This window comes from Chroicocephalus ridibundus, chromosome 20 (genome assembly GCF_963924245.1).
Source record: "Chroicocephalus ridibundus chromosome 20, bChrRid1.1, whole genome shotgun sequence".
Lineage (NCBI taxonomy): Eukaryota > Metazoa > Chordata > Aves > Charadriiformes > Laridae > Chroicocephalus > Chroicocephalus ridibundus.
Genome location: NC_086303.1, coordinates 4,460,095 through 4,478,554, shown reverse-complemented (window position 1 = coordinate 4,478,554; position 18,460 = coordinate 4,460,095). Strand labels below are relative to the sequence as shown.

Here is an 18,460-nt window from a genome sequence, read left to right as displayed (position 1 = left end):
ACCCTCCCTTGGATAAACACCATCCTGACGCAGCCCCGCGGGGAGCGGGAGAGCTCCGGACCCCCCCACTCTGGGGCTGAGGACATGGCTCTGCTGCGAAGTCCCCGCTGCAGGGCTCGTCGTGTCCCCCTCCTCCCCGCTGCAGCCTGGAGCGTGGGCAGCCGCGGCCCCCTCTGCACCCCCGGCAAGGTCCCCGCGGTGCCAGGCTGTGGCTGCAGCCGGGGCTGCGGTGCCTGTTTCTGGCTGTTGCCACAGGGCGGTGCACGGACTCTGCGCGCAGCCGGACACCGTGCACGCACAGCCGGACACCCTGTACGTACAGCCGGACACCGAGCACGCACACCCGGACACCGTGCATGCCCAGCCACGCTGCACCCCACACACCCCTGGGCCAGGCTCTGACCGGAGCAAGGTATTTTTTTTTTTTAAATTATTTCCTTTTTTTTTTTAAATTGCTGTTATTTTTTTGCTCCCTCTGTGTTTTTCGCACTGCAGGTCACAGGTGGAGCCCGCAGCTCGCAGAGCCGGGGTGCGGGAGGGAGAGGTGCCCAGGGATGGACAGGGCACAAAGGGGGCACGTACCCACCGCAGCCGGGGCTGGTGCCCGGGGCAGGGGCCGGCGGGGGGGGCCGGGGTAACGGCGCAGCCATAGAACAGGCACCCGCTTTATTTACAAAGTGGGCCAGAGCTGTCAGGAGCACAAAGGGCTCCTCGGAGCCTTTGGCTGGTACTGGGGCCAGGCGAGAGCTAAAAATGGCTCCATGGGAATTTGCTGGCAGGCTCTAAAGACCGAGTGGGAAATGTGGCGGGGAGGTCAGGCCGGGCTGAACGAGGGACAAACGTGTCCCCATCCCATGTCCCCCGCAGCGGGGGCTGGCAGCCACCGCAGGTGAGGCTCTCTGCAAGGGACCGGTGGGTGCTGCAGGGCTGCGAGATGCTCAGGAGGTTTTCCCGCACCCCGATACCCTCGGATCCCTCCCAGGGGGCTGCGAGCGGGTAACAGCTCAGCAGTCCTGACACCCGCAACCCTGGGCTAGGTGACTTCACCTCCCCATGTCCCTGTCACCAGAGCAGGACCAAGCTGCAGAGCCACGTTCCCGGCAGCCGGAGCCCTTGCCAAGTTGCCCAGCGGGGTCAGCATGTCCCAGCCACGGCCCCACGCAACCGGCAGCGCACGTCATGGCTCATCCCACCCAAAACGCTGGTTGCCCACCATGGGATATGCCGGGAGCATCCACGTGCAGGCAGCAGCGACTCCTGCCTCCTGGGGTAGCAGCTCTCATCTGCTCCCAGCGCAGCCCTTTGTCCGGATCCTGTCCCATGGGGGGATGCTCTGCCCTCCTTTTTGGTGGCAGCCAGCCCTGCCACCCCCACCCACCGCCCCCCTGAGCCCCCCCCCCCCCCCTCAGTCTGTCAGCACCACCAGCTCGCCGTCGCTCTTGTCCTCGCCCTCCGAGTCCTCCTCCTCGCTGTAGCGGTACATCTCGCCGTCGGCCACCGAGTGCCCGTCGTCAGCGCCGTCACCCTCCTTGAGGCTGCGGGTGTTGACGATGACGGGCATGCTGGGGTCCATGCCGCGGGGCAGGTAGTGCTCCATCAGGGGGGGCGTCAGCTGCATCCCCACCGGCCGCTGGTACAGCACGTCCGAGGAGGCGGGGGGCATCTGGCTGCCCTGGGGCCTGCGGGACAGGGGAATGCAATCACCGGCCGGGGCGTCAGGGCACTCTCCTTGCCTCCCCCGCCCCGTGGGCCCCCTCAGACGGGAGGAAAGGGCGCGTTACCCTATCAAGTAGCCCTGCCTGGCGTCCTGCCGCCGGTTCCTCATCAGCGCCTTGTACTCGCCCACACGCAGCCGCTTCCCCTCCACGATGCAGGTGCGTTTGGGTCGGGGCTTGTACTTATAGTCGGGGTATTTCTCCAGGTGCTGCCGGCTCAGCCGGGCTTGCTCCTCGTAGTAGGGCTGCTTCTCCTGGTTCGTCATGGATTTCCACCGGGAGCCTGCGCAGAGAGGAGCCATGGGACGTGCTTACACCCCACCTGCTGTGATGAAACCCACACTGGCTCCCGGCTGGGGTAGCCATCACAGGCGTTAATTAATGCTCATATCATCCCCTGTGCAAATGGCACCTGAATTTGCGCAGAGCTGGTGAGAGCGGCTGCTCCGATGGGAGCCCTGCGCCGCAGAGGGCTGCCAGCCCTCCCGGCACACCGGGAACAGGTCCCCAGCCCTGACCTTCCCCGGGCACCTCTCGTGCCAGCGCTTTCGATCCTCTCCAAGGTATGGCGAGCAGGTGCTGCAGCTAAAATAGGCTGTGCCGGCGTGTGACTCGCGTTCCCCCACTGGCTGACCTTTATTGTCATCGCTGCCAGCACCCCGGGCAGGAGGGTAATGCAGGGCACAGCACAAAGGCTGCTGGGCTGGGAGAGGGGCTCGGGCTGGCGGAGAGAAGGGATTAATCCCCTCAGCTCAGCAACTGGGAGGCTGCAGCTGGCCCAGCGTCCAGTTTGTGAGAGAGAAGGACAAGAGAGATGCTTGGAGATCCTCAGCATCCTTGGAGATGCTCAACAGGACACAGCCCTGAGCATCGTGATGGGACTATGGAGTTAGCCAGGCTCTGAGCAGGGCTTTGGGCTGGCCACCTCCGGAGACACCCCCCCATCACCAAAATGCTCCCGTGAGTCCTCACGTGCCCTTTTCCTGGGTGTCCTGTACCCACTAGCACAGCCCAGCTCCCCCAGGGAACTCCCACACCCACACCATGAGCCAGGTGGCCCAGGTAAACCGAGGCATGGAGGTGTGCAAGCCCCTTGCCCATGGTGTCCTCCACTGGCTCCTTCCCCACACGCTCGGCCCCTCGCCTCAGACCTACATTTCCAGGAGCAGGAGAGCACACAGGAACCGAACCCCCCCGGCCTGGGTGCACACCGCCTCCGGACCACTCGTCCACCTGCTAAATTGGGACCCCTCGAGCAGCGCGCGGCTCCGGCTCCCCGGGCAGAACCGCACCAGCTATTTAAAGCCACGGACATCTACTGTGACAGCAAGCGGCTCGCCGCAGAACGCCCGCTCCTGGACCCCCCCCGGTCCCCGCGGTCGTGAGAGGTAAGCGGAGCAGATCCTGCCCACGCGCTCTTTCAAAGGGAAAAGCTTGGCGGTTGTTTCATTTTTGTTTTGTTTTGTTTTGTGTTGGTTTTTTTTTTCCTTTTCTTTAACGAGCAGAGCTGCTGAAACGAGTTCCGTGGCAGAGCGAGGGGTGCGTGTCGGAGGTAACCTGCGGCGCACGCTCGCTCGCTCCCGGCCCTTCCCACGGGCTCGCTGCCGACCACACCGCTCGCTTTTAATAGCTTTTAATGGCCGTGGCGAAGGGCTGGTGTGACCGAGAGCTGCAGCGGGACCGCTGCTGTCAGGGGGATGCGAGACGTTGCCCGCATGAGGCTCCTGCTGCTGCAGGCACCTCCAAGAGTGATGCTGCTACAACCAGGGGAGCATCATCCTGGTGGGCATCACCCGTACGTGGGTGGCCGAGGATGAGCGGAGAGAGCAGCCGGGCCCTCTGCAGGGATGCAGCAGCCGGGCCCTCCGCGGGGATGCAGAAGTGGGGTCCTGCCCCAGACCCACCCCACCCCCCCATCCCTGGCACTCACCCAGGATCTTGCTGATGCTGGAGTTGTGCATGTCTGGGAAGGCCTGCAAAATCTTCCTCCTCTCGTCCTTCGCCCACACCATGAAGGCATTCATGGGCCGCTTGATGTGGTTGTTGTTCCTGGATTCCGGGAAGTGCCGTGAGCCTGTGAGGGAAATCCCGGCCGAGGTCAGGAGCCAGAGGATGGAGCAAACTGGGGGTGACACCACAGTGGCCTTGGACCTCCTTACCATCCATCTCACAGCTCAACAGAGCCTCGTCCAGCCGGTGGGCAGGGGTCTCCTCCATCCGCTCCTTCACTGGGGAAGAATCAATCCCAACGTGGTCCTGCAGGAGAGCGGAGACTCAGGAACCAGCTCCAGGGACTCGGCACGGATGGAGACCCAGCTCTGGCTGCCAACGGTGGGGTCAGAGAAGGGGACAGTGACCACCCTGTGGGCTTTTCTCACCTTGCGATAGGCGTTGGTCAGTGACCCCTCCATGGCTCCGCTGTGGCCATGCAGCAGCTGCCGCGCGTCCTGGATGGCTTTGGTGATGGCGTCGCCTTCGCCCAGGAATCCTGGCAGGACAACAGCACGGGCACCCATCAGGGCCAGTGCCCACTCCTCCGACACCCCATCCCAACCCCAGCAATCACAACTGCGTGCCCCGAGGGGGTGGCACAGAGCAGCAGGTGCCCACCCAGGCCACCCCAGGGAGGAGGGACCCCAGGAACCAGAGATGCCCCCTGTCATGGATGGGCATGGGACCATCCACCAGTGAAGGCGCTTCGAACCCACCCAGAGGCAGGTTGGACGGGCTGGTCTGCAGGTCCCTGGTGGCCCCGTGATTCGGCGTGAGGGACTGGCAGCCGCTCATCTTCAAACTGGGCGAGCTGGAGGCACTGGGGAGGTCGGAACCTTTGGGTTTGGCCGTCAGGTTCAGCGGCTGCGAGGTCTCCTGCGGCGGAGGGGAGGCAGGGGGATGAAGCGCAGCCCCCCACAGCACCCCAGCGCGGGGGGACGGAGGTGCTTTGGGGCTGTACCTGCATCTGGAGGTGGCCCGAGCCGGCGGGTCTCTTCAGCGTGGGAGGAGGGGGGCTGTGAAGCAGCTGCACTGGGTAATCCACTGCGGGGAGCAGAGGGAGAGGGGTTGGGGGGACAAGGCCACCCCGCGGGGCTGGGGCAGTCCCGGGGGACCCCGCTCACCTGGTTTGCAGGGGATGGGCTGGATGGGCAGCGCTAACTGGGAGTCGGGAGTGACGGGGAGAGGCTGGTGGCTGGGGGTGAAGGCGGGAATCATGACGTAGGGCATGTTGACCTGCTGGAGGGGAGAGGGGGAGAGAAGCAGAGAGACCAGATAACCGCTGCGGGACACTGCAGGAGGGTGCCATCCCCTTGCCCGGCCCTGGGAGGGGACACGAGGGGGCTGCAATCACCTAGCACGGGAAAGGGGGGCGCCCCGGGAGGTGTCGCCCCGGCATTTACCTGGATCTGTTGCTGCAGGAGGTTGATTTTGTGCTGCTGCTGGATGAGCTGCTGCTGCTGCTTGGCGATCTGGCGGAGGGGAGACAGCGGGGCTCAGCGGCACCAACGGCAGCGCCCAGCTGGCCCCGGTGGGGTTATGGCCCGGCACGAGCTGCCCAACACCGGCAAAACGGAGGCAAGGGGTCTGCGGAGGGTCCCGGGGGCCGTGGGGAGGGCAGGCAGGGGGGGCTGAGCTGCCCCTGAGCCACCTCCTGGGACATGGGGAGAGAAATGGGCTGGGAGGGACGGTGTCACCCCCACCCTGGGGTGTGCCGGGAGTGTCATCCCTGCCCTTAGCATCGTATGGGCCACCAGAGAGGGAAAAATAGGTGTGCAAAGAGCAAAGAGAGCACGGTCACAAGGATTCAGCGTGGTTTCATTATTTTGAGGAGTGCAATTCCCATCTCCTTTGACCTTCATCCTCCTGGGACCAGGGAACAAGACAGGGCATCTTTGGGATGGGCACAGAAGATGGGAGGGTTTCCAGGCAGAAAGCAAAGTCCTGCTGCCCCCAAAGCCAAAAGCCACCTCCCCCAGGAGGACCACTCCCAGGAGGACCCTGTCCTGGTCCTGCACCCACGGCCAGCAGATCCCAAAGGGATCCCCAAAGGGATGGATGGTCCTTGGCAAACGCTGCCCCCAGGCAGGCTGCCCCCGGCGACCTGAGCTCACCTGCTCTTGCTGCTGCCGCGCCAGCTCCATCTGCTGCTGCTGCTTCTCGAAGAGCATCGCGGCCATGTTCTTCTGCTCCGAGTGGGCCGTCAGGAGCTGGTCCCGCAGCGTGGACAGCTGGTTGATCATGACAAGTAACTGGAGCTCCTTCTCTGCCAGGCTCTCCTGGGTTCCTGCAAAAAAACAAGTGGCTGTGGGTCAGGGGTTTGGGGAGGGTGAAGAGCATCATCATCGGCACCACCAGTTGGGTGCTGGTGGGCGATGCACGGCCAGGGAACGGCTAATACTTGGGGTGGGGCATAAAGATCCCCATGGGCTGAACCATCCCCTCTGTGCAGTCAAAAGGCAAGCTTTCATCAGGGACGCTCCCCCCCCCCAAAAAAAAAAATCAAATTAATGTTTTGGTTAAACAAAAATACAAATCCCAATTAAGTACGGGCACTTGCAGGCACATCTCCCCTCCGGCTAAGGTGGGAAATGCCATGTTTCCAGCCCAGGCGGCACTGGGTGCAGGAGGGAGGACGGTGGAGGTGGGTGGCCGGGGGGAGACCTCACCTTTCACTTCCTTGGACTCGGCAGTGTTTCGGCCCAGCAGCCGCTCCTTCCAGTCGCTGGACAGTAATTTCTCGATGGTTGGCATCACTGTCCGCGCCGGCCGGCACCGGAGTCGGGAGAGCAGGGAGAGGGAGAGGACAGCCCAGGTGAGCATCCCATCCCACGGCTTTGCAAAAACAATGAGAGGCTCAAAGGGAGCGAGGGGGAAGACCCAGAGGCCACGCGGAAACCTTCCTTACCCTCCTTCAAGTTCCTGTTGAAGTCCAGCTTCTCCTGGCCGCCGACAGCCGGCTCGAAGGCAGAGCGCCTGGGCTCCGGCGCGTCGCTGGCGGGCGAGCGGGACTCCTGTGACACACACAGCGGGACTCGGCACCCGCTCCCATGGACGGGGACATCGCCGGGTCTCTGACAGGGACATTCCCAGGTCTCCAGGCAGGAGACGCTTGGCTGGTGGGATGCTCGGAGCCGGCCCTGCCCAGCTGACTTCTGGACCACGCTCTGCCAGGCACATTCCCCCAGCCCGGCTTGAGAGCATCTCTGCTCTTCGTGCCGCAAAGACTTATTTGCAAGAGGTTTCTATTATTTATTTAGACTGCCTGGCTCCTCTGAGCCCCGTCCCCCCCCGGGAGGCAGCACAGGGAATGGGAGAGCTGAGGCTGCTGGGCACGGGGAAAGAAAAGCCAAGAGTAATTAACAAGGGAGGCTGAAGGGACGGAGCACGTCTGGAGGTGGCTCCACACCGAAGGCGAAGCACTCAGACCCCACGGCTGACCCGAGAGCACCAACACCGGCCAGAAGACCTTGGGGGAGCCTCAGGTTTCACCTTTGTTTCCTCGGGATGAGGAATAACCACCCGGAGAAACAACCACCCTCTCCGCCAGGGACGGAGCCCAGGTCTGGAGTGGGGATGGCCAGCAGGACCCCAGCCAGGACCAGTGTTTGTCACAGCCATGGGACACCCACCTGCGGCAGGGCCTGGGGGTCGGTGCCCTCCCTCGGCGGTGGCCCCGGTGGGTCGCTGGGACGGGGCTCAGTGCTGGGGGCAGCCCCCGGCGGGGACTCGTAGCCGCCCTCCTTCTTCTCCTCCGTCTTGATGGTGCAGTTCACCATGCTGCCCGCTCCATCGAGCTCCAGGTGGGGAGAAACGGGGCTCCTCATGGACATCCTACGGGGCAGCAGGGCTTTCAGCGGAGACACAGGGCATCCCCCGGCCACAGGCACCCCCCTCCAGCCACAGGTACCCCTTTTCCCAGCCTGGCCCCATACTGGAGTGCCCTGTGCTGCTGGTTTTTCAGGGGCATTGGTTTTGCTTTTTGGCTTGGCAAAGCTGAGCTCTTCATCCTGGCTTCCTGAGCTCAGGTTTTTTGCAGATTTGGGGCTCGGTGGCCAGAAGCCCCCAGGGAAACAAGCCCATAACACTTTGGGCTGTGAAGGGAATGGAGCAACAAAGCAAAGCCCTAAAGAAAGCGAGGTAAAGGCATGGGATTTAGGGCCAATACGAGCACGTGCCTTCGCGTTTCGTCCAGCAGCCTGGCAGAGAGCAACCCAAGGCTCACCGCGAGAGACCCGTGCCAGACCCGAGCCAGCACCCCAGGGGTCCCCGGCTCTCGGCTCACGTGTGGCCCCCCCCCGCGCTGCCCCAGGAGCCGTGCCTAGAAAGCCAGCAAAGCCGGTTTCCCGCTACGACGGGAAATGGAAATCCTGGTCCCGCCGAACAATGGCTGGGATGGCCACCAGAATCGCTCCTGCAGGAGTCCCCGGCTCGGCGCGGAGCTGGGACCAGCCGAGCCCTGGCCATGGCAAGGGGCTGGCCCTGGGGAACGCTTTCCCCAACTTCACCAGCGCGGCTGTGGGTGCCGGTGCAGCTCCCGGTGCTGCCAACCGCTCAGCCAGGCACCGGAGAAGGGACCACGAGCCATTATGGGGCACAAGCTGTATAACCCCAGGGGACCCCAAGCACAGCCAGAGCCAGTATTTTCAACGGGAACTGCCCCAAAAAGTGTGTCACAGCCATGTCCTTTGCAAAGCCCCCAGCAGTGCCAGGGCTGTGGGTGTCGTACTCCGGCACGGGTGCCGGGCACGCCGCGATCTCACCATCCCTTCACTGCAAAGGGCAACCTGCAGCCATGCTCGGTGGCCTTCTTGGGGCCACCAACCCTCACGCTGCACAGCAAGAAATGGGAGCAAGTATTACCCTCCCCAGGCTCGCTTTTCAGGGTGGAATAATGGGAAAAGGAGGCTGTTAAGGAAGGGATTTGCACCGGCCGCTGCCAGGAGCCAGGATCCTGCGGGACCACAGGGGCTGCCAAGGTGGGAAGGGGTCACGGTGGGATGGGGAGAGCATCCTCCCTGGGGGCTGGCACCCCCCAGCCAGGACCCCCGCACTCTGCTCCCTCTCGCCGCCCCACACCCCGACGGCTCCTCGGGACCCCCCCCAAAATCAGGGCTGGGGCGTGCGGGATGGGGTGATGGTTGGGGTGGGGGCGGGGGGGGGGCCGAGCCGGGGCAGCAATGACATAACAAACAAAGCCCAGCTCAAGCTGCGAATTAATCAAACCGCTGAAAATAAAACCTTCCTCTCAGGAACTTCAAACAAAAGAAACGAAAACAACAAGGCCGGCTGGGTAATGAAAAGCCAGGGCTGTGAATAGGGGACAAAAGGAAGTGGAACAATAGGGTGTTGGACAAAAGCAATAAAGTAAAGGGAAGTGTGACAGCTCCACAATAGGGCACTGTGCGCGCCAGCCTTTCTGATCTTAGCGGGGCTTTTTTTAATCTCAGTTCCCTTGCCCTCCGCTGAACAAACCATCGCACTCGCCGGGCCGGCCGGCTTCCTCCCGGCATCGGCGGCGGCATCGCCCGGTGTCCGCCGCATCCTGCGGCACCGCCTGTGTCACAATCCCCCCCCCGCCCACCCCGTCCTGCCCCGGCTCACCTTGGCCAGCCCAGTGGCCAAGAGGGCCACCTTGGGCACGGGCCAGCGCAACCCCAAAGCCCATCGCCTACCTTCGACACGCCTTGGCCGGGGAGGGACCGGCCGCGCTTGGCAGCGGCATGGAGGTGGCGGGCAGCCATGCCCACAGCTCCGCCGGCTGCATCCGTCCGCGCAGGCAGGATTTGTGGCTCCAGAGCCCACGCTCTCCATGTGCTACAGGTGGGGAAACTGAGGCACGACTGCACGGCGGCTGCAGCACCTTGCACTGGGCACATCCCTAACTCAGGACCTGCAGGTGTGGGTGCACAGCTGCTCCCCCCTTCCAGCCTTTTTGACTTTTTAAAGGCAACAAGCCCCCCCTTGCCCTCCCTCCCTGCAGCTGGGATGCTGCCCGGGTGCCCGGGCAATGGGGTGGCAGCATTGACGCTGCAGCACAGAGCGATGCTTTTGGTTTGAGACAGGCACAAAAGCAACGTCCCACTCCTCCGGCAGGTCACATTTCTATTGTACTCAACCTCCCGGTGCCACTGGAAGTTTACTCTTAAAAATAGGGCCAGTACTTTAATAGGGGTCTGTTTGAAAGGGGCCTCATTGTGGGTTTATTATACCGTTTGCTGAACAAAAAATAAAAAAGAGAGAAGAAAAAGGAGAAAACGGCACCGTTATCTTGTTACGGGGCTGGTTCCTCGGCAGCCCTGTGCTGCGGGCTCAGGTGCTGGGCTCCGGGGCTGCCTGTGGCAGACAATAGGGATGGGAACAATTGCCTTGGCACCAGGAGTGTAACAGATCTTCGCCTTTAATGTTTCCCATTTAACGAAGGGCGGAGGGGAAGGGAAGGAATGGCGTTGGGATGTGAAGTGCCAGCCTTGAGGACCAAAACCTGGACCCATCAGGGAGCCACGAGTCCTCGGTGAGGGACCAGGGACCCCCGGGGCTGCTTCCTCCGGGCACGGCGCTTTGGGGAGCACGAGGGGGGCTCATCTCACAAGCGTGGAAGCCCTAAAGCTCTGCAGGCATCACTGCGCTCACCTTGCCTCCGAAACCCCACCCAGCAAGTTCCAAGGGCTGAGATTTTTGGGATGGCTGAGATTTTTGGGATGGCGACAGCCAGCTGCCGGGCAGCTTTTCTTTCTCCATTCGTACCCCGGAACGGCACGTCCTGCAATTCTCCCGGTGGCCGTGCCACCCTTCCTGCCTGCCAGCCGATCCTATCGGCCCCGGTTGTGTCGCGGCACAACAGCTCGAAAGGCCAGGGGATGCCAAGGTGCCAGTGAACCCCCACCCTGCCCGGCACCGCAGCAGCTCGGGGAGCACCGGGGGGATGCTGAGACCCCCACCCCTGGGCACCCAGAGTCCCCTCTAGGCGCTTGTGCGGGCTCTGGCTTTGCCGAGAAGGGAGCTGCCAGCATCGCCCCGCCGGCACAAAGCAGCAAGGGGAAGAAAAGGTGGCCGGCAAAGGTGTGGTGCCAGCTGGACCAGGCTTTGTCCCCGCAGCAGAACCTGCCTGTGGCCATAAGGAAAGGGTTTCTGCTCGCGGGGCGGCTGGAGGAGGAGGACGATGGCAGGCGGGTCTTCCCAAAGGCATGGGGGGGGCGTCTGCCCCTGGCTTGGGCAGGGATGAAGCAGGTTCCGTCAAACCCAAGCTCTTCGCGAAAATACCGGAGAGTGCAAGAGGCCAGAAAGCCACAAACACATGAAGTTTCCCGCGCTGCCAGGGTCTGAGGAAGAGCCGCAGGGATGCTCGGCTCGGGGCAGCGGCACTGCGGCACGGCCGCATCCCGGGAGAGAGGAGGGGAGTGCGGGAATGGTCCAGCATCCCTGCCCCATTCCAGAGCATCCCTGCCCCACGCCACAGCACGTCTGCCTTGGGGCTGATTCTGCCCCTCGACTCGGGGCTGATCCTGCCCCAGGGAACTGGGGGGGCAAAGGGATCCCACAGAAGTGGGACTGGGGAGAGCGGCTGGCAGATGGCTGGGGGACCTGGGCTGCCCAGATTTTTGGGCTGGCCTTGCCCCCACCTGCTGCCAGGCTGTCTGGAGCAGCAGGAGAGGCTCTTGGGTTTTTATTTTCCTCTTTCTCTCCAATTACAGCAGAAAGCTATTGGTTTTCACGGGTTATGGCAGACTCCTCCCTTCAGGAGCAGAGCGTGGTACCCAGTCAACCCAAAAGAAACCCACCCATCCCGAGCGGCACGAAGATGCTCGCCCCGCGGCCGCGTCCTGCCTCCACGGCCCAGGTAACCCACCCAGAAACACGCAGGGCAAAATCCTGAGGGGGAAAACACCACAGGAGTAAAAACCAGCAACGCCAACAAGAGCCGGGGCGGCGCAACACCGCCGCCGAGCACGCACCAGCCACGTGCAGCGCTCGCAGCCCCCGGCACCCCCTCGAGAAAGGGCAGAGGAAAAAATAAGATACACACAGACGTTTTCTTCTTCCAAGCAGGGCCCGAGGAATCCCGGCCGGCCACCGGGACAGACAATAGCCCATCTCCTGCCAGACAAGCGGGCCGCTTTCCTGCCAGACTTGGAATGTCCTTTCGGGGCCGTTTCCGCCCGGCGTGCCTTCACACATAAAAGAATGGATGGCTTCCTCCGCCGTGCCCGGGCAGGGATGGCCAGGGACGGCCGAGGGAAGTTCACGGGGCTGCCATCATCCCCCGGGGATGCGGAGCATCCCGTGACAGCAGGTTATTCCCCAGGAAGGCCAAAGCAGGCAGCAGCGGGGGATGCGGGCTCTGCCACCCCCAGCTGTGCATGGAGGAGGATGCCAACAGGTTTTCTACACGCTGTCGGTGAAACAGGGCAGAAAGTGTAAGGCCTTGGGGTTTGCTGCTTCTGAAAAAGCAGGTTTTAAACCCAGAAGGCATCTGGATGCCGAACACATTCAGCCCCGGCGATGCTGTCCCCCCGGGTGAGAGCCACGGCTCCACGTGTCCCTGCCGGCGGTCGGAGCAGCGGTGCTCGCAGGACACGTGTGTCCCCCCGCTGCGGGGCTGCGTCACAGGCACGCACCCGCCCGTGCTGCCCCGCGGAGCGGGGTGCTGCAGCAACGGAAACACACGGTGTTTGGGGGAGCGCGAGCCAACGCTTCCGCGCACCCTCAAACGCTCGTGTTTTTAACATCTTACCTGTCGGCGGCGCTCCCACGGAAAGCCGCAACCTCCATCTGCTGCCGAGAGCTCAGGTTGCCGGAAAAGCTGCAAAATCAACGCCGAGAAGGGAGATCTTTGGCAGGCGGAGGGGGGTGGGGGGCATTTTGGGAGCGTAATGCCCCAGGGGACAGAGGGGCAGCAATAAGCGCCCAGCAAGCGCAGGACGGGGCAGCCAGCTGGTCCCCGTGTGCTCAGCCCTGCCACGGGCAGGATGATGCCCACGTGAGCTGCCAGGTATGCCCTGCCCAGCGGCAACTTCACCAGCCCAGAGAGATCCCCCCCCCAGACCCCAACTGCCCCTCTCCATCCTGGCCAGACGCGGGGTCCCATGGGAAAAGCTCTGGCGTCAGCAGGAGCTGGGATTTCCCACTGTCCACACAAAACAGACTGGTCTTTGTCCAACCTCCATCCACCGTCAGCTCCCTGAAGACAATTTCTCTCCCCGACCGAAGGGTAACGGCCTCCAGAAACGTCTCTACAGGGTCAGAGCAAAGCGGTGACGCAACGGCGAGAGCATCAGCATCACGGAAACTCCCAGGAACGGCCGGCGCAGGAAGCAGCAAGGGGTCACACTCCACATGTGCCACCCCGAGCACCCCACCACCCACCCCAGCCCCCTCTGTCCCCTCCCCGACCGGGCCTGGGACCCCCGTCCCGGTGCCCCTGGGATCTCCCCCTTCGCCCTCGGAAGGGTTCCTGCAGCCGCAGCCTCGGCGCTGCCACATTACCGCTCTTTGGGGGTGGGGAACATCAATTCTCCATCTACCAAGATGAAAAGCAGCAACGCAGGTCTCCTATTACTGCACGGCACTTGGAAGATTTAACCCTAAAGCAATTACAACCAGCTAGCATAGCGTTTACTAATTCTATCCAAAAAAAAACCCCAACCTGCCTTCTTCAAAGGCCTCCAGGCCATCGCCGGGACCGCTAATGAAATGCATATCTCTCTGATGCATGCCAGCAGAGAAGCCCTTCAGAGGTTCAGGGGGAAATCGAATCAATCCTGCTATTCAAAACTTGAGGAGAGAGAGAGAAAATAACCCGTATTAATCACTAAATTCACTTAAGTCGAACACTTGCAAGCCAAGGAGAAAAAAAAAGATGTGTTCTCAGGCTGTGGCGGGGGGAAGCAGAAGATCTGGGTTGCTTAATCAGGGTCCTCCATCGCCTCCGTACACCAGCGGATCCCAGCTCCGTGCCGGGTGTCTCGGGGCACCGGCTGACGGCTCGTGTGAGCACTAAGCTGCAGCAGATCGAGCCCTGAGAGGGCAGCTCTGTCCTCAGAGACTCGGCTCCTGCTTTTCTGAGTCTCCTGGAATAACCCCACTTGCCGGAATCCACCTCGCGCCCCATCCCTGCAGCGTGGGACTGTCCTCTCCGTCCTCTGCCTCAGCACCGGCCAGACCCGAGGCGGCGGCGATGGACACGCGGGATGCTCCGGGTGGGAATGGGAAAACGAAGCCTCCCGTGATAACGATGAGACAAGCACAACACATTCCCTGTGGGTACACGGGTCCACTGGATCCATCCCGGCGCACGTTTTCACCGGGCCACATCCCAGCCTCCTGATTCCCCCCCCCCCTTATTAACAATTTCCAGCTCACTGCTGGTTTCACAGCGCTTCTGAGACGGGTTTGCTCACCTTCCTCCGGTTTCTTATGAGATGGCAGAGGGACACATCACCGCAAAATGCCTTCCTGTCTTGGCGTAAAGGATTACTCACCCTGCCCGCATTGCCCCCCAGCACCAGGGCTTTGCTGGGACCCCCCCGCCTCCACCACCCGGCTGTGCCTCCGCGACCCAAAATCCAGGGATGCCAGCTCACGTGAACCCGCCTGCATTAGGATGCGGACAAAAAACCAGCCAGTAGTTTTATAACCATCCAAACAATAAAAACAAATGCAAGGAGGCAGTCGGATCCTTCCCCCCGGGTGTAAACTGGGCACAGGTCCACCGCCTTCACAGCCACGACCCAAACACATTTTTCCTTTAGCGGGATGAGCGATAGGACGGTTTTAAGTAGGCGAAAAATTAAACTGAACCTCAGGTGGAACTTCCTGGCCGCGAGATTTATTAGACGGGGAATGATCTCATCAGGGAAGCGGAGGAAACTCCGTCGCACTGGAATTATTTAAAACCGTGCAAAGCCCGGAGGAAGAAGGCGCGGGAACAATCCCAGCGACGGCCCACGTGATGGCCGGGGACCGCGCTGGTCATTCCCGTTTCCTGGCCTCAAGACTAGACAGTCTGCAGGATGTTTTTTTTTTTTTTTTTCTTCCACCCAAGAAGACGTATTGATAAGGAAAAAAAAAAAAAATCTCCTCCCACCGTCCCCGGCTTTGCAGGCAGATGGGTTTCTTGTCCGGGGAAGGTTACGTGGTTTAAAGCATCTTTAAGCATCTGGCAGCCCCGGGGGTGCGCGGCAGAGAAGGGGATGCTCGGCAGAGGCCAGCGCTTTGCTCCGAGGGGGAGACGGGCTGAAAGAAGAAACTCCCCTTCCCTGCAGGTCTAAACGCTCCAGGGAAAAGCGCAAACCCCACATTTTTAATATTTTCCAAAAGGCCCTTCCTATTGCCTCCCTGGCCTCTGCCGTTCCTGCCTTCCCCTGCGTTACACGTCAGCGACAGAAATGCCCCAGCGTCTTCGCAAGGGCAGACGCAGGGGAAGCACGAGGAGGGAGGAACTCTGAAGAAAAGGCATTTACTCTTTCTTTCCTTTTTTCTGCATCAGAAAACAATTTTTAAAACGAGTTCCCCCCCTTCACATGAGGCTTTGCCTGGATGCAAAAGAAACGGGCAGCGAAACCTGCCCAGCTCATGGATGCTGAGCCTTTACACCCAGCACCGGGGTGGCTGGATGAGCCCCACGGTCCCACCGATGCCACCAGCGGCCGGCCGACCCCCCCCAGGGGGTGTTGGGGGAGCCGCCAGGTCCCTGGGACCCCGCGCAGGCCCTGGGGGCTGCTCCCAAACCCCCTCCCACCACCCCAGCACAGGCATTGGCGCGTTCCATCGCCCCGCTCCCCAATTTAACCAGCCCCCATCAATCAATCGAGCAATTATGGGAAAGAAATTTAAAAAAAAAACAGCAAACTCAGAGCAAATAACGAATCCCCCCCGCCCCCGCAACTCCATAGCGGGAGGCAAAGGATGGGGACGACTCACCCAGCCCCGGCGGGACGGCGCGGTGATGCCGGCAGGGCACGGGTGCAGCAAGGGACCGCAGTTAGCGTGTCTCCCTCCTTTTCTTCGCAGTTTCTGTCCTCCCCTCACCCAAAAGCGGCCCTCGGGCTTATCGGGGAGGCCAATCTCGGTGTCGTTTTTTGTGTAATTTCACTCACTCAGCGTTTCCAGGCAGAGCGGAGGGCACGTTTGACTCGGCTGCTTCGTAAACAATACTTTCCTATCGCATGACGGAGGGGCAAAGACATCTGACCCTTTTCCTCTCCTGCTTAGAAAAGAAAAAAAAAAAAAAAAAAAAAAGGACACAGGGCTCACCCGCCTCGAGCGTGATCTGCCCTGCACCTCCCGGGCTGGGCCTGGGCTTTCTGAAACCTTTTTCCACGCACCGTGACACAGGGGACACGGTGAGCCTTGTGGCACGCAGGACATGGTGCCATTTCGGCACAGCCCCACGGTCCACCCCATGGCATCGGCCAGCGTGCGTCACCCCCTCCCCTCGCTGAGCTTCTCGTGGCATTTTAACACCTTCCAATAATGTTATTATTTTTCCAGCCGACGCCAGGCTCTGCTGGGGGTTTTTTTTGGGAGGGGGTCATCCCATCTTTTTTGCACTCGTGTTCCCCCTGGGTGAGCCGCGCACACACGTGCGCACCGAAAGGATGCTCGGAGCCGGCCCCGACCCCTCTCACACCCAGCACCCCAGCCCAGGGTAGTATCCGAAAATCACGGGGCCGCTCTTCCGCCCGCAGCACCCCACACCCTGCAACCAGTAGCGCCCCGGAAACCCCCGGGGTCCCTTTGCACAGGGATCCTGAGCTGCAGCAAACAGCTCCGCGCGCCCAGGCTCGGACACGAAGGGACAAAAGCTCCACGGAGCCCCTTCGCCCTCCCCAGCTGCTGCCCAAACTGGGGGCAGGGGGGTGGGAGCGGGGGAAGCTCCAGCTGCTGGGGCCGCTTGACATTTCAGCAACAGATTTATTATTTTTTTTCTGCTGGCACGACGGGAGCTGCCCCACAAGCCGCCGGGGCCACCGTCAACCTCCCTCTGAAAGAAAAGGCAGCCTGAAGGACGGGTGCTTGGTGCCTGTATCTGTCCATCACCGTCCCCAAACCATCGCACCCCTTTCTAACGGCAACCCCGACGCCGCTCCTGCAGCTCAGAGCGCCATGCCTGGCTGAGCCTGGGTGAAGACACCCCACTCCCCTACCCCCACCAAAGGAAAACGCTTTCGGCCTGACTTCTCCCCCTTATTAGTTTAAGCCGCTTTCACTTTGATGGCGTTACCCCTAATTCAGGGCGTGGGTTCAGGCTCCCGTGGTCACGGCCCGGGAGGTAGATCACCCCCCCTGTTGCTCTGCGCCCCATGGCTGAGAAAGAGCATCCTCCAGCAGCCGCAACGGGGCTCGCACCCGGCATCGCCTCGGTCGTGTCAACGGGGCAGGTCTCACTTTGCGAGAGAGAAATCGCGGGGGGGGGCAGGGGTCTGGTTCATGCCATTTTTATCGCTACCATTATTTTGGCTCAGGGAGAGACCCCGGGCTCTGGGGGACCCCTCACCACCCCGTCCGGCTGCAGCACCCCAGGGATCTAGCGGCTGCGACCCTCCGAACCACAACCCTCCTGCAGGGCTGGGTTTGCACCTCACCCCTCCGCTCCCCTCTCGCTTCGGAGAAACTTAAAGCCCACGAAATCCTGGTCATGCAGCAGCTCCCAGCCGGGCTCCTCTCCTCCCGGGGAGCAGAGAGATTTGGGAACAAGCTTTTACCGGCCCGCCGGGATCGTTTTCATTGCACAACAAAACCCCAGCACAGACGAGGGCAGAGGCACTCAGAGCTGCCGGCCCTCCCCGTTTGCAAGGGGGTGTCCAATTGCCCCCAGCCAGACGGGGCTGCCGCAGCACACCCCAGCGCACAAGGGGCTCTTTGTGCCCGGTGCCACCTGTCCCCCCGCCCCGTATCCCCATTTCCCCTGGGGTCCCCGAGCCTGCTCCCTCCAGCGAGGGGCTTTGGCAGCTCCTGCCACCACGTGCCGCATCCCGGCGCGTTCCCCTGTGCGGCTTCAGTGGGGCTGTGGGCAGGCACAGTTGTGCTCTGCCTGTGCAGGCAGGAACACGCACCCCGCTGCCACTTGTGTGCCGTGGGGGGGGGTGTCTCGGGCACACAGGGAGGACAAGAGGGACCCAGAGGCGTTTCATGGCCTCCCCGGCTGCCGGAGCCACGTGGCTGCTGGGCTGATGGTGCCGGGAGCCCCATGGGGATGGGTCAGCCTTGCTTTGCCCCCACTAAATGAAGGACAGGGAGGGCTGTAAGGGATGGCAGAGCTGGGGTTTGCAGCCCGAGATGCTCCCAGCCAGCGCTGGCTTCAAGCTGTGTGCTCCCCTGAGCTGTTGCACCAAGAGCCGCGTCCAGTGTCTGGCCCCAACTACCAGCTTTGCTTGAAAACACACATATTTCCTGCAAAAATGAGTGTTCCTCCAGCCAGTTCCCAGGACGGACCCACAGACCCGAGGCAACGCAGCAGGAAGGACAGGGCAGGGGGAGCCCAAAGGCCAGCGCCTGCACGTGGAGACCCGAATCACAGACCGAGAGCCTCCAAGGAAGGAAATATTTCCCTGCCTCTGCCCCATGCTGCAGCCTTCGCAGGTAGGGAGGGTCCCCTCCAGCCTGGGGACCTCCCCCAGATTAACCCTCCAGCTCCTGAAATCCCTGTGTCACGGCATGGAAAATGAGCAGGAAAGGTCCCGAGCTGCCGTCTCTCCCGCTCCTGGGGAATTCACCTGCAGGGCTGCCCCCGGGCAGAAGCACAGACTGGC

General features: G+C 62.0%; 1 protein-coding gene and 1 long non-coding RNA gene across 9 annotated transcripts in view; one reads left to right on the top strand and one right to left on the bottom strand.

Moving 5' to 3' along the window:
* Positions 1-342: 342 nt before the first annotated feature.
* Positions 343-3,629, top strand: LOC134525490 (uncharacterized). Of its 3 annotated transcripts, XR_010073792.1 has the most exons (5): positions 343-412; positions 1,922-2,146; positions 2,259-3,103; positions 3,221-3,267; positions 3,346-3,629. It is a non-coding gene; the product is annotated as an uncharacterized LOC134525490 (long non-coding RNA). The 3 variants fall into 3 exon arrangements; XR_010073791.1 differs by having other exon boundaries at positions 3,221-3,629; XR_010073793.1 differs by lacking the exon at positions 343-412 and adding an exon at positions 1,794-1,874 and having other exon boundaries at positions 1,956-2,146; positions 3,221-3,629.
* The window catches only part of SOX13 (SRY-box transcription factor 13), a 42,040-nt gene continuing 23,948 nt past the window's right edge, over positions 369-18,460 (bottom strand). For 3 of the 6 annotated variants that reach the window (XM_063356391.1, XM_063356390.1, XM_063356394.1), the window contains exons 2-14: positions 7,340-7,541; positions 6,616-6,721; positions 6,377-6,463; positions 5,822-5,994; positions 5,111-5,179; positions 4,832-4,946; positions 4,669-4,751; positions 4,424-4,583; positions 4,094-4,203; positions 3,875-3,971; positions 3,646-3,789; positions 1,782-1,998; positions 369-1,679 (exon numbers count right to left, since the gene is read on the bottom strand). In XM_063356391.1, the coding sequence (XP_063212461.1) occupies positions 1,406-1,679; positions 1,782-1,998; positions 3,646-3,789; positions 3,875-3,971; positions 4,094-4,203; positions 4,424-4,583; positions 4,669-4,751; positions 4,832-4,946; positions 5,111-5,179; positions 5,822-5,994; positions 6,377-6,463; positions 6,616-6,721; positions 7,340-7,540 (1,836 nt within the window). In that variant the 5' untranslated portion in view covers position 7,541 and the 3' untranslated portion in view covers positions 369-1,405. The other 3 variants (XM_063356393.1, XM_063356392.1, XM_063356396.1) reach the window with 3 other exon arrangements.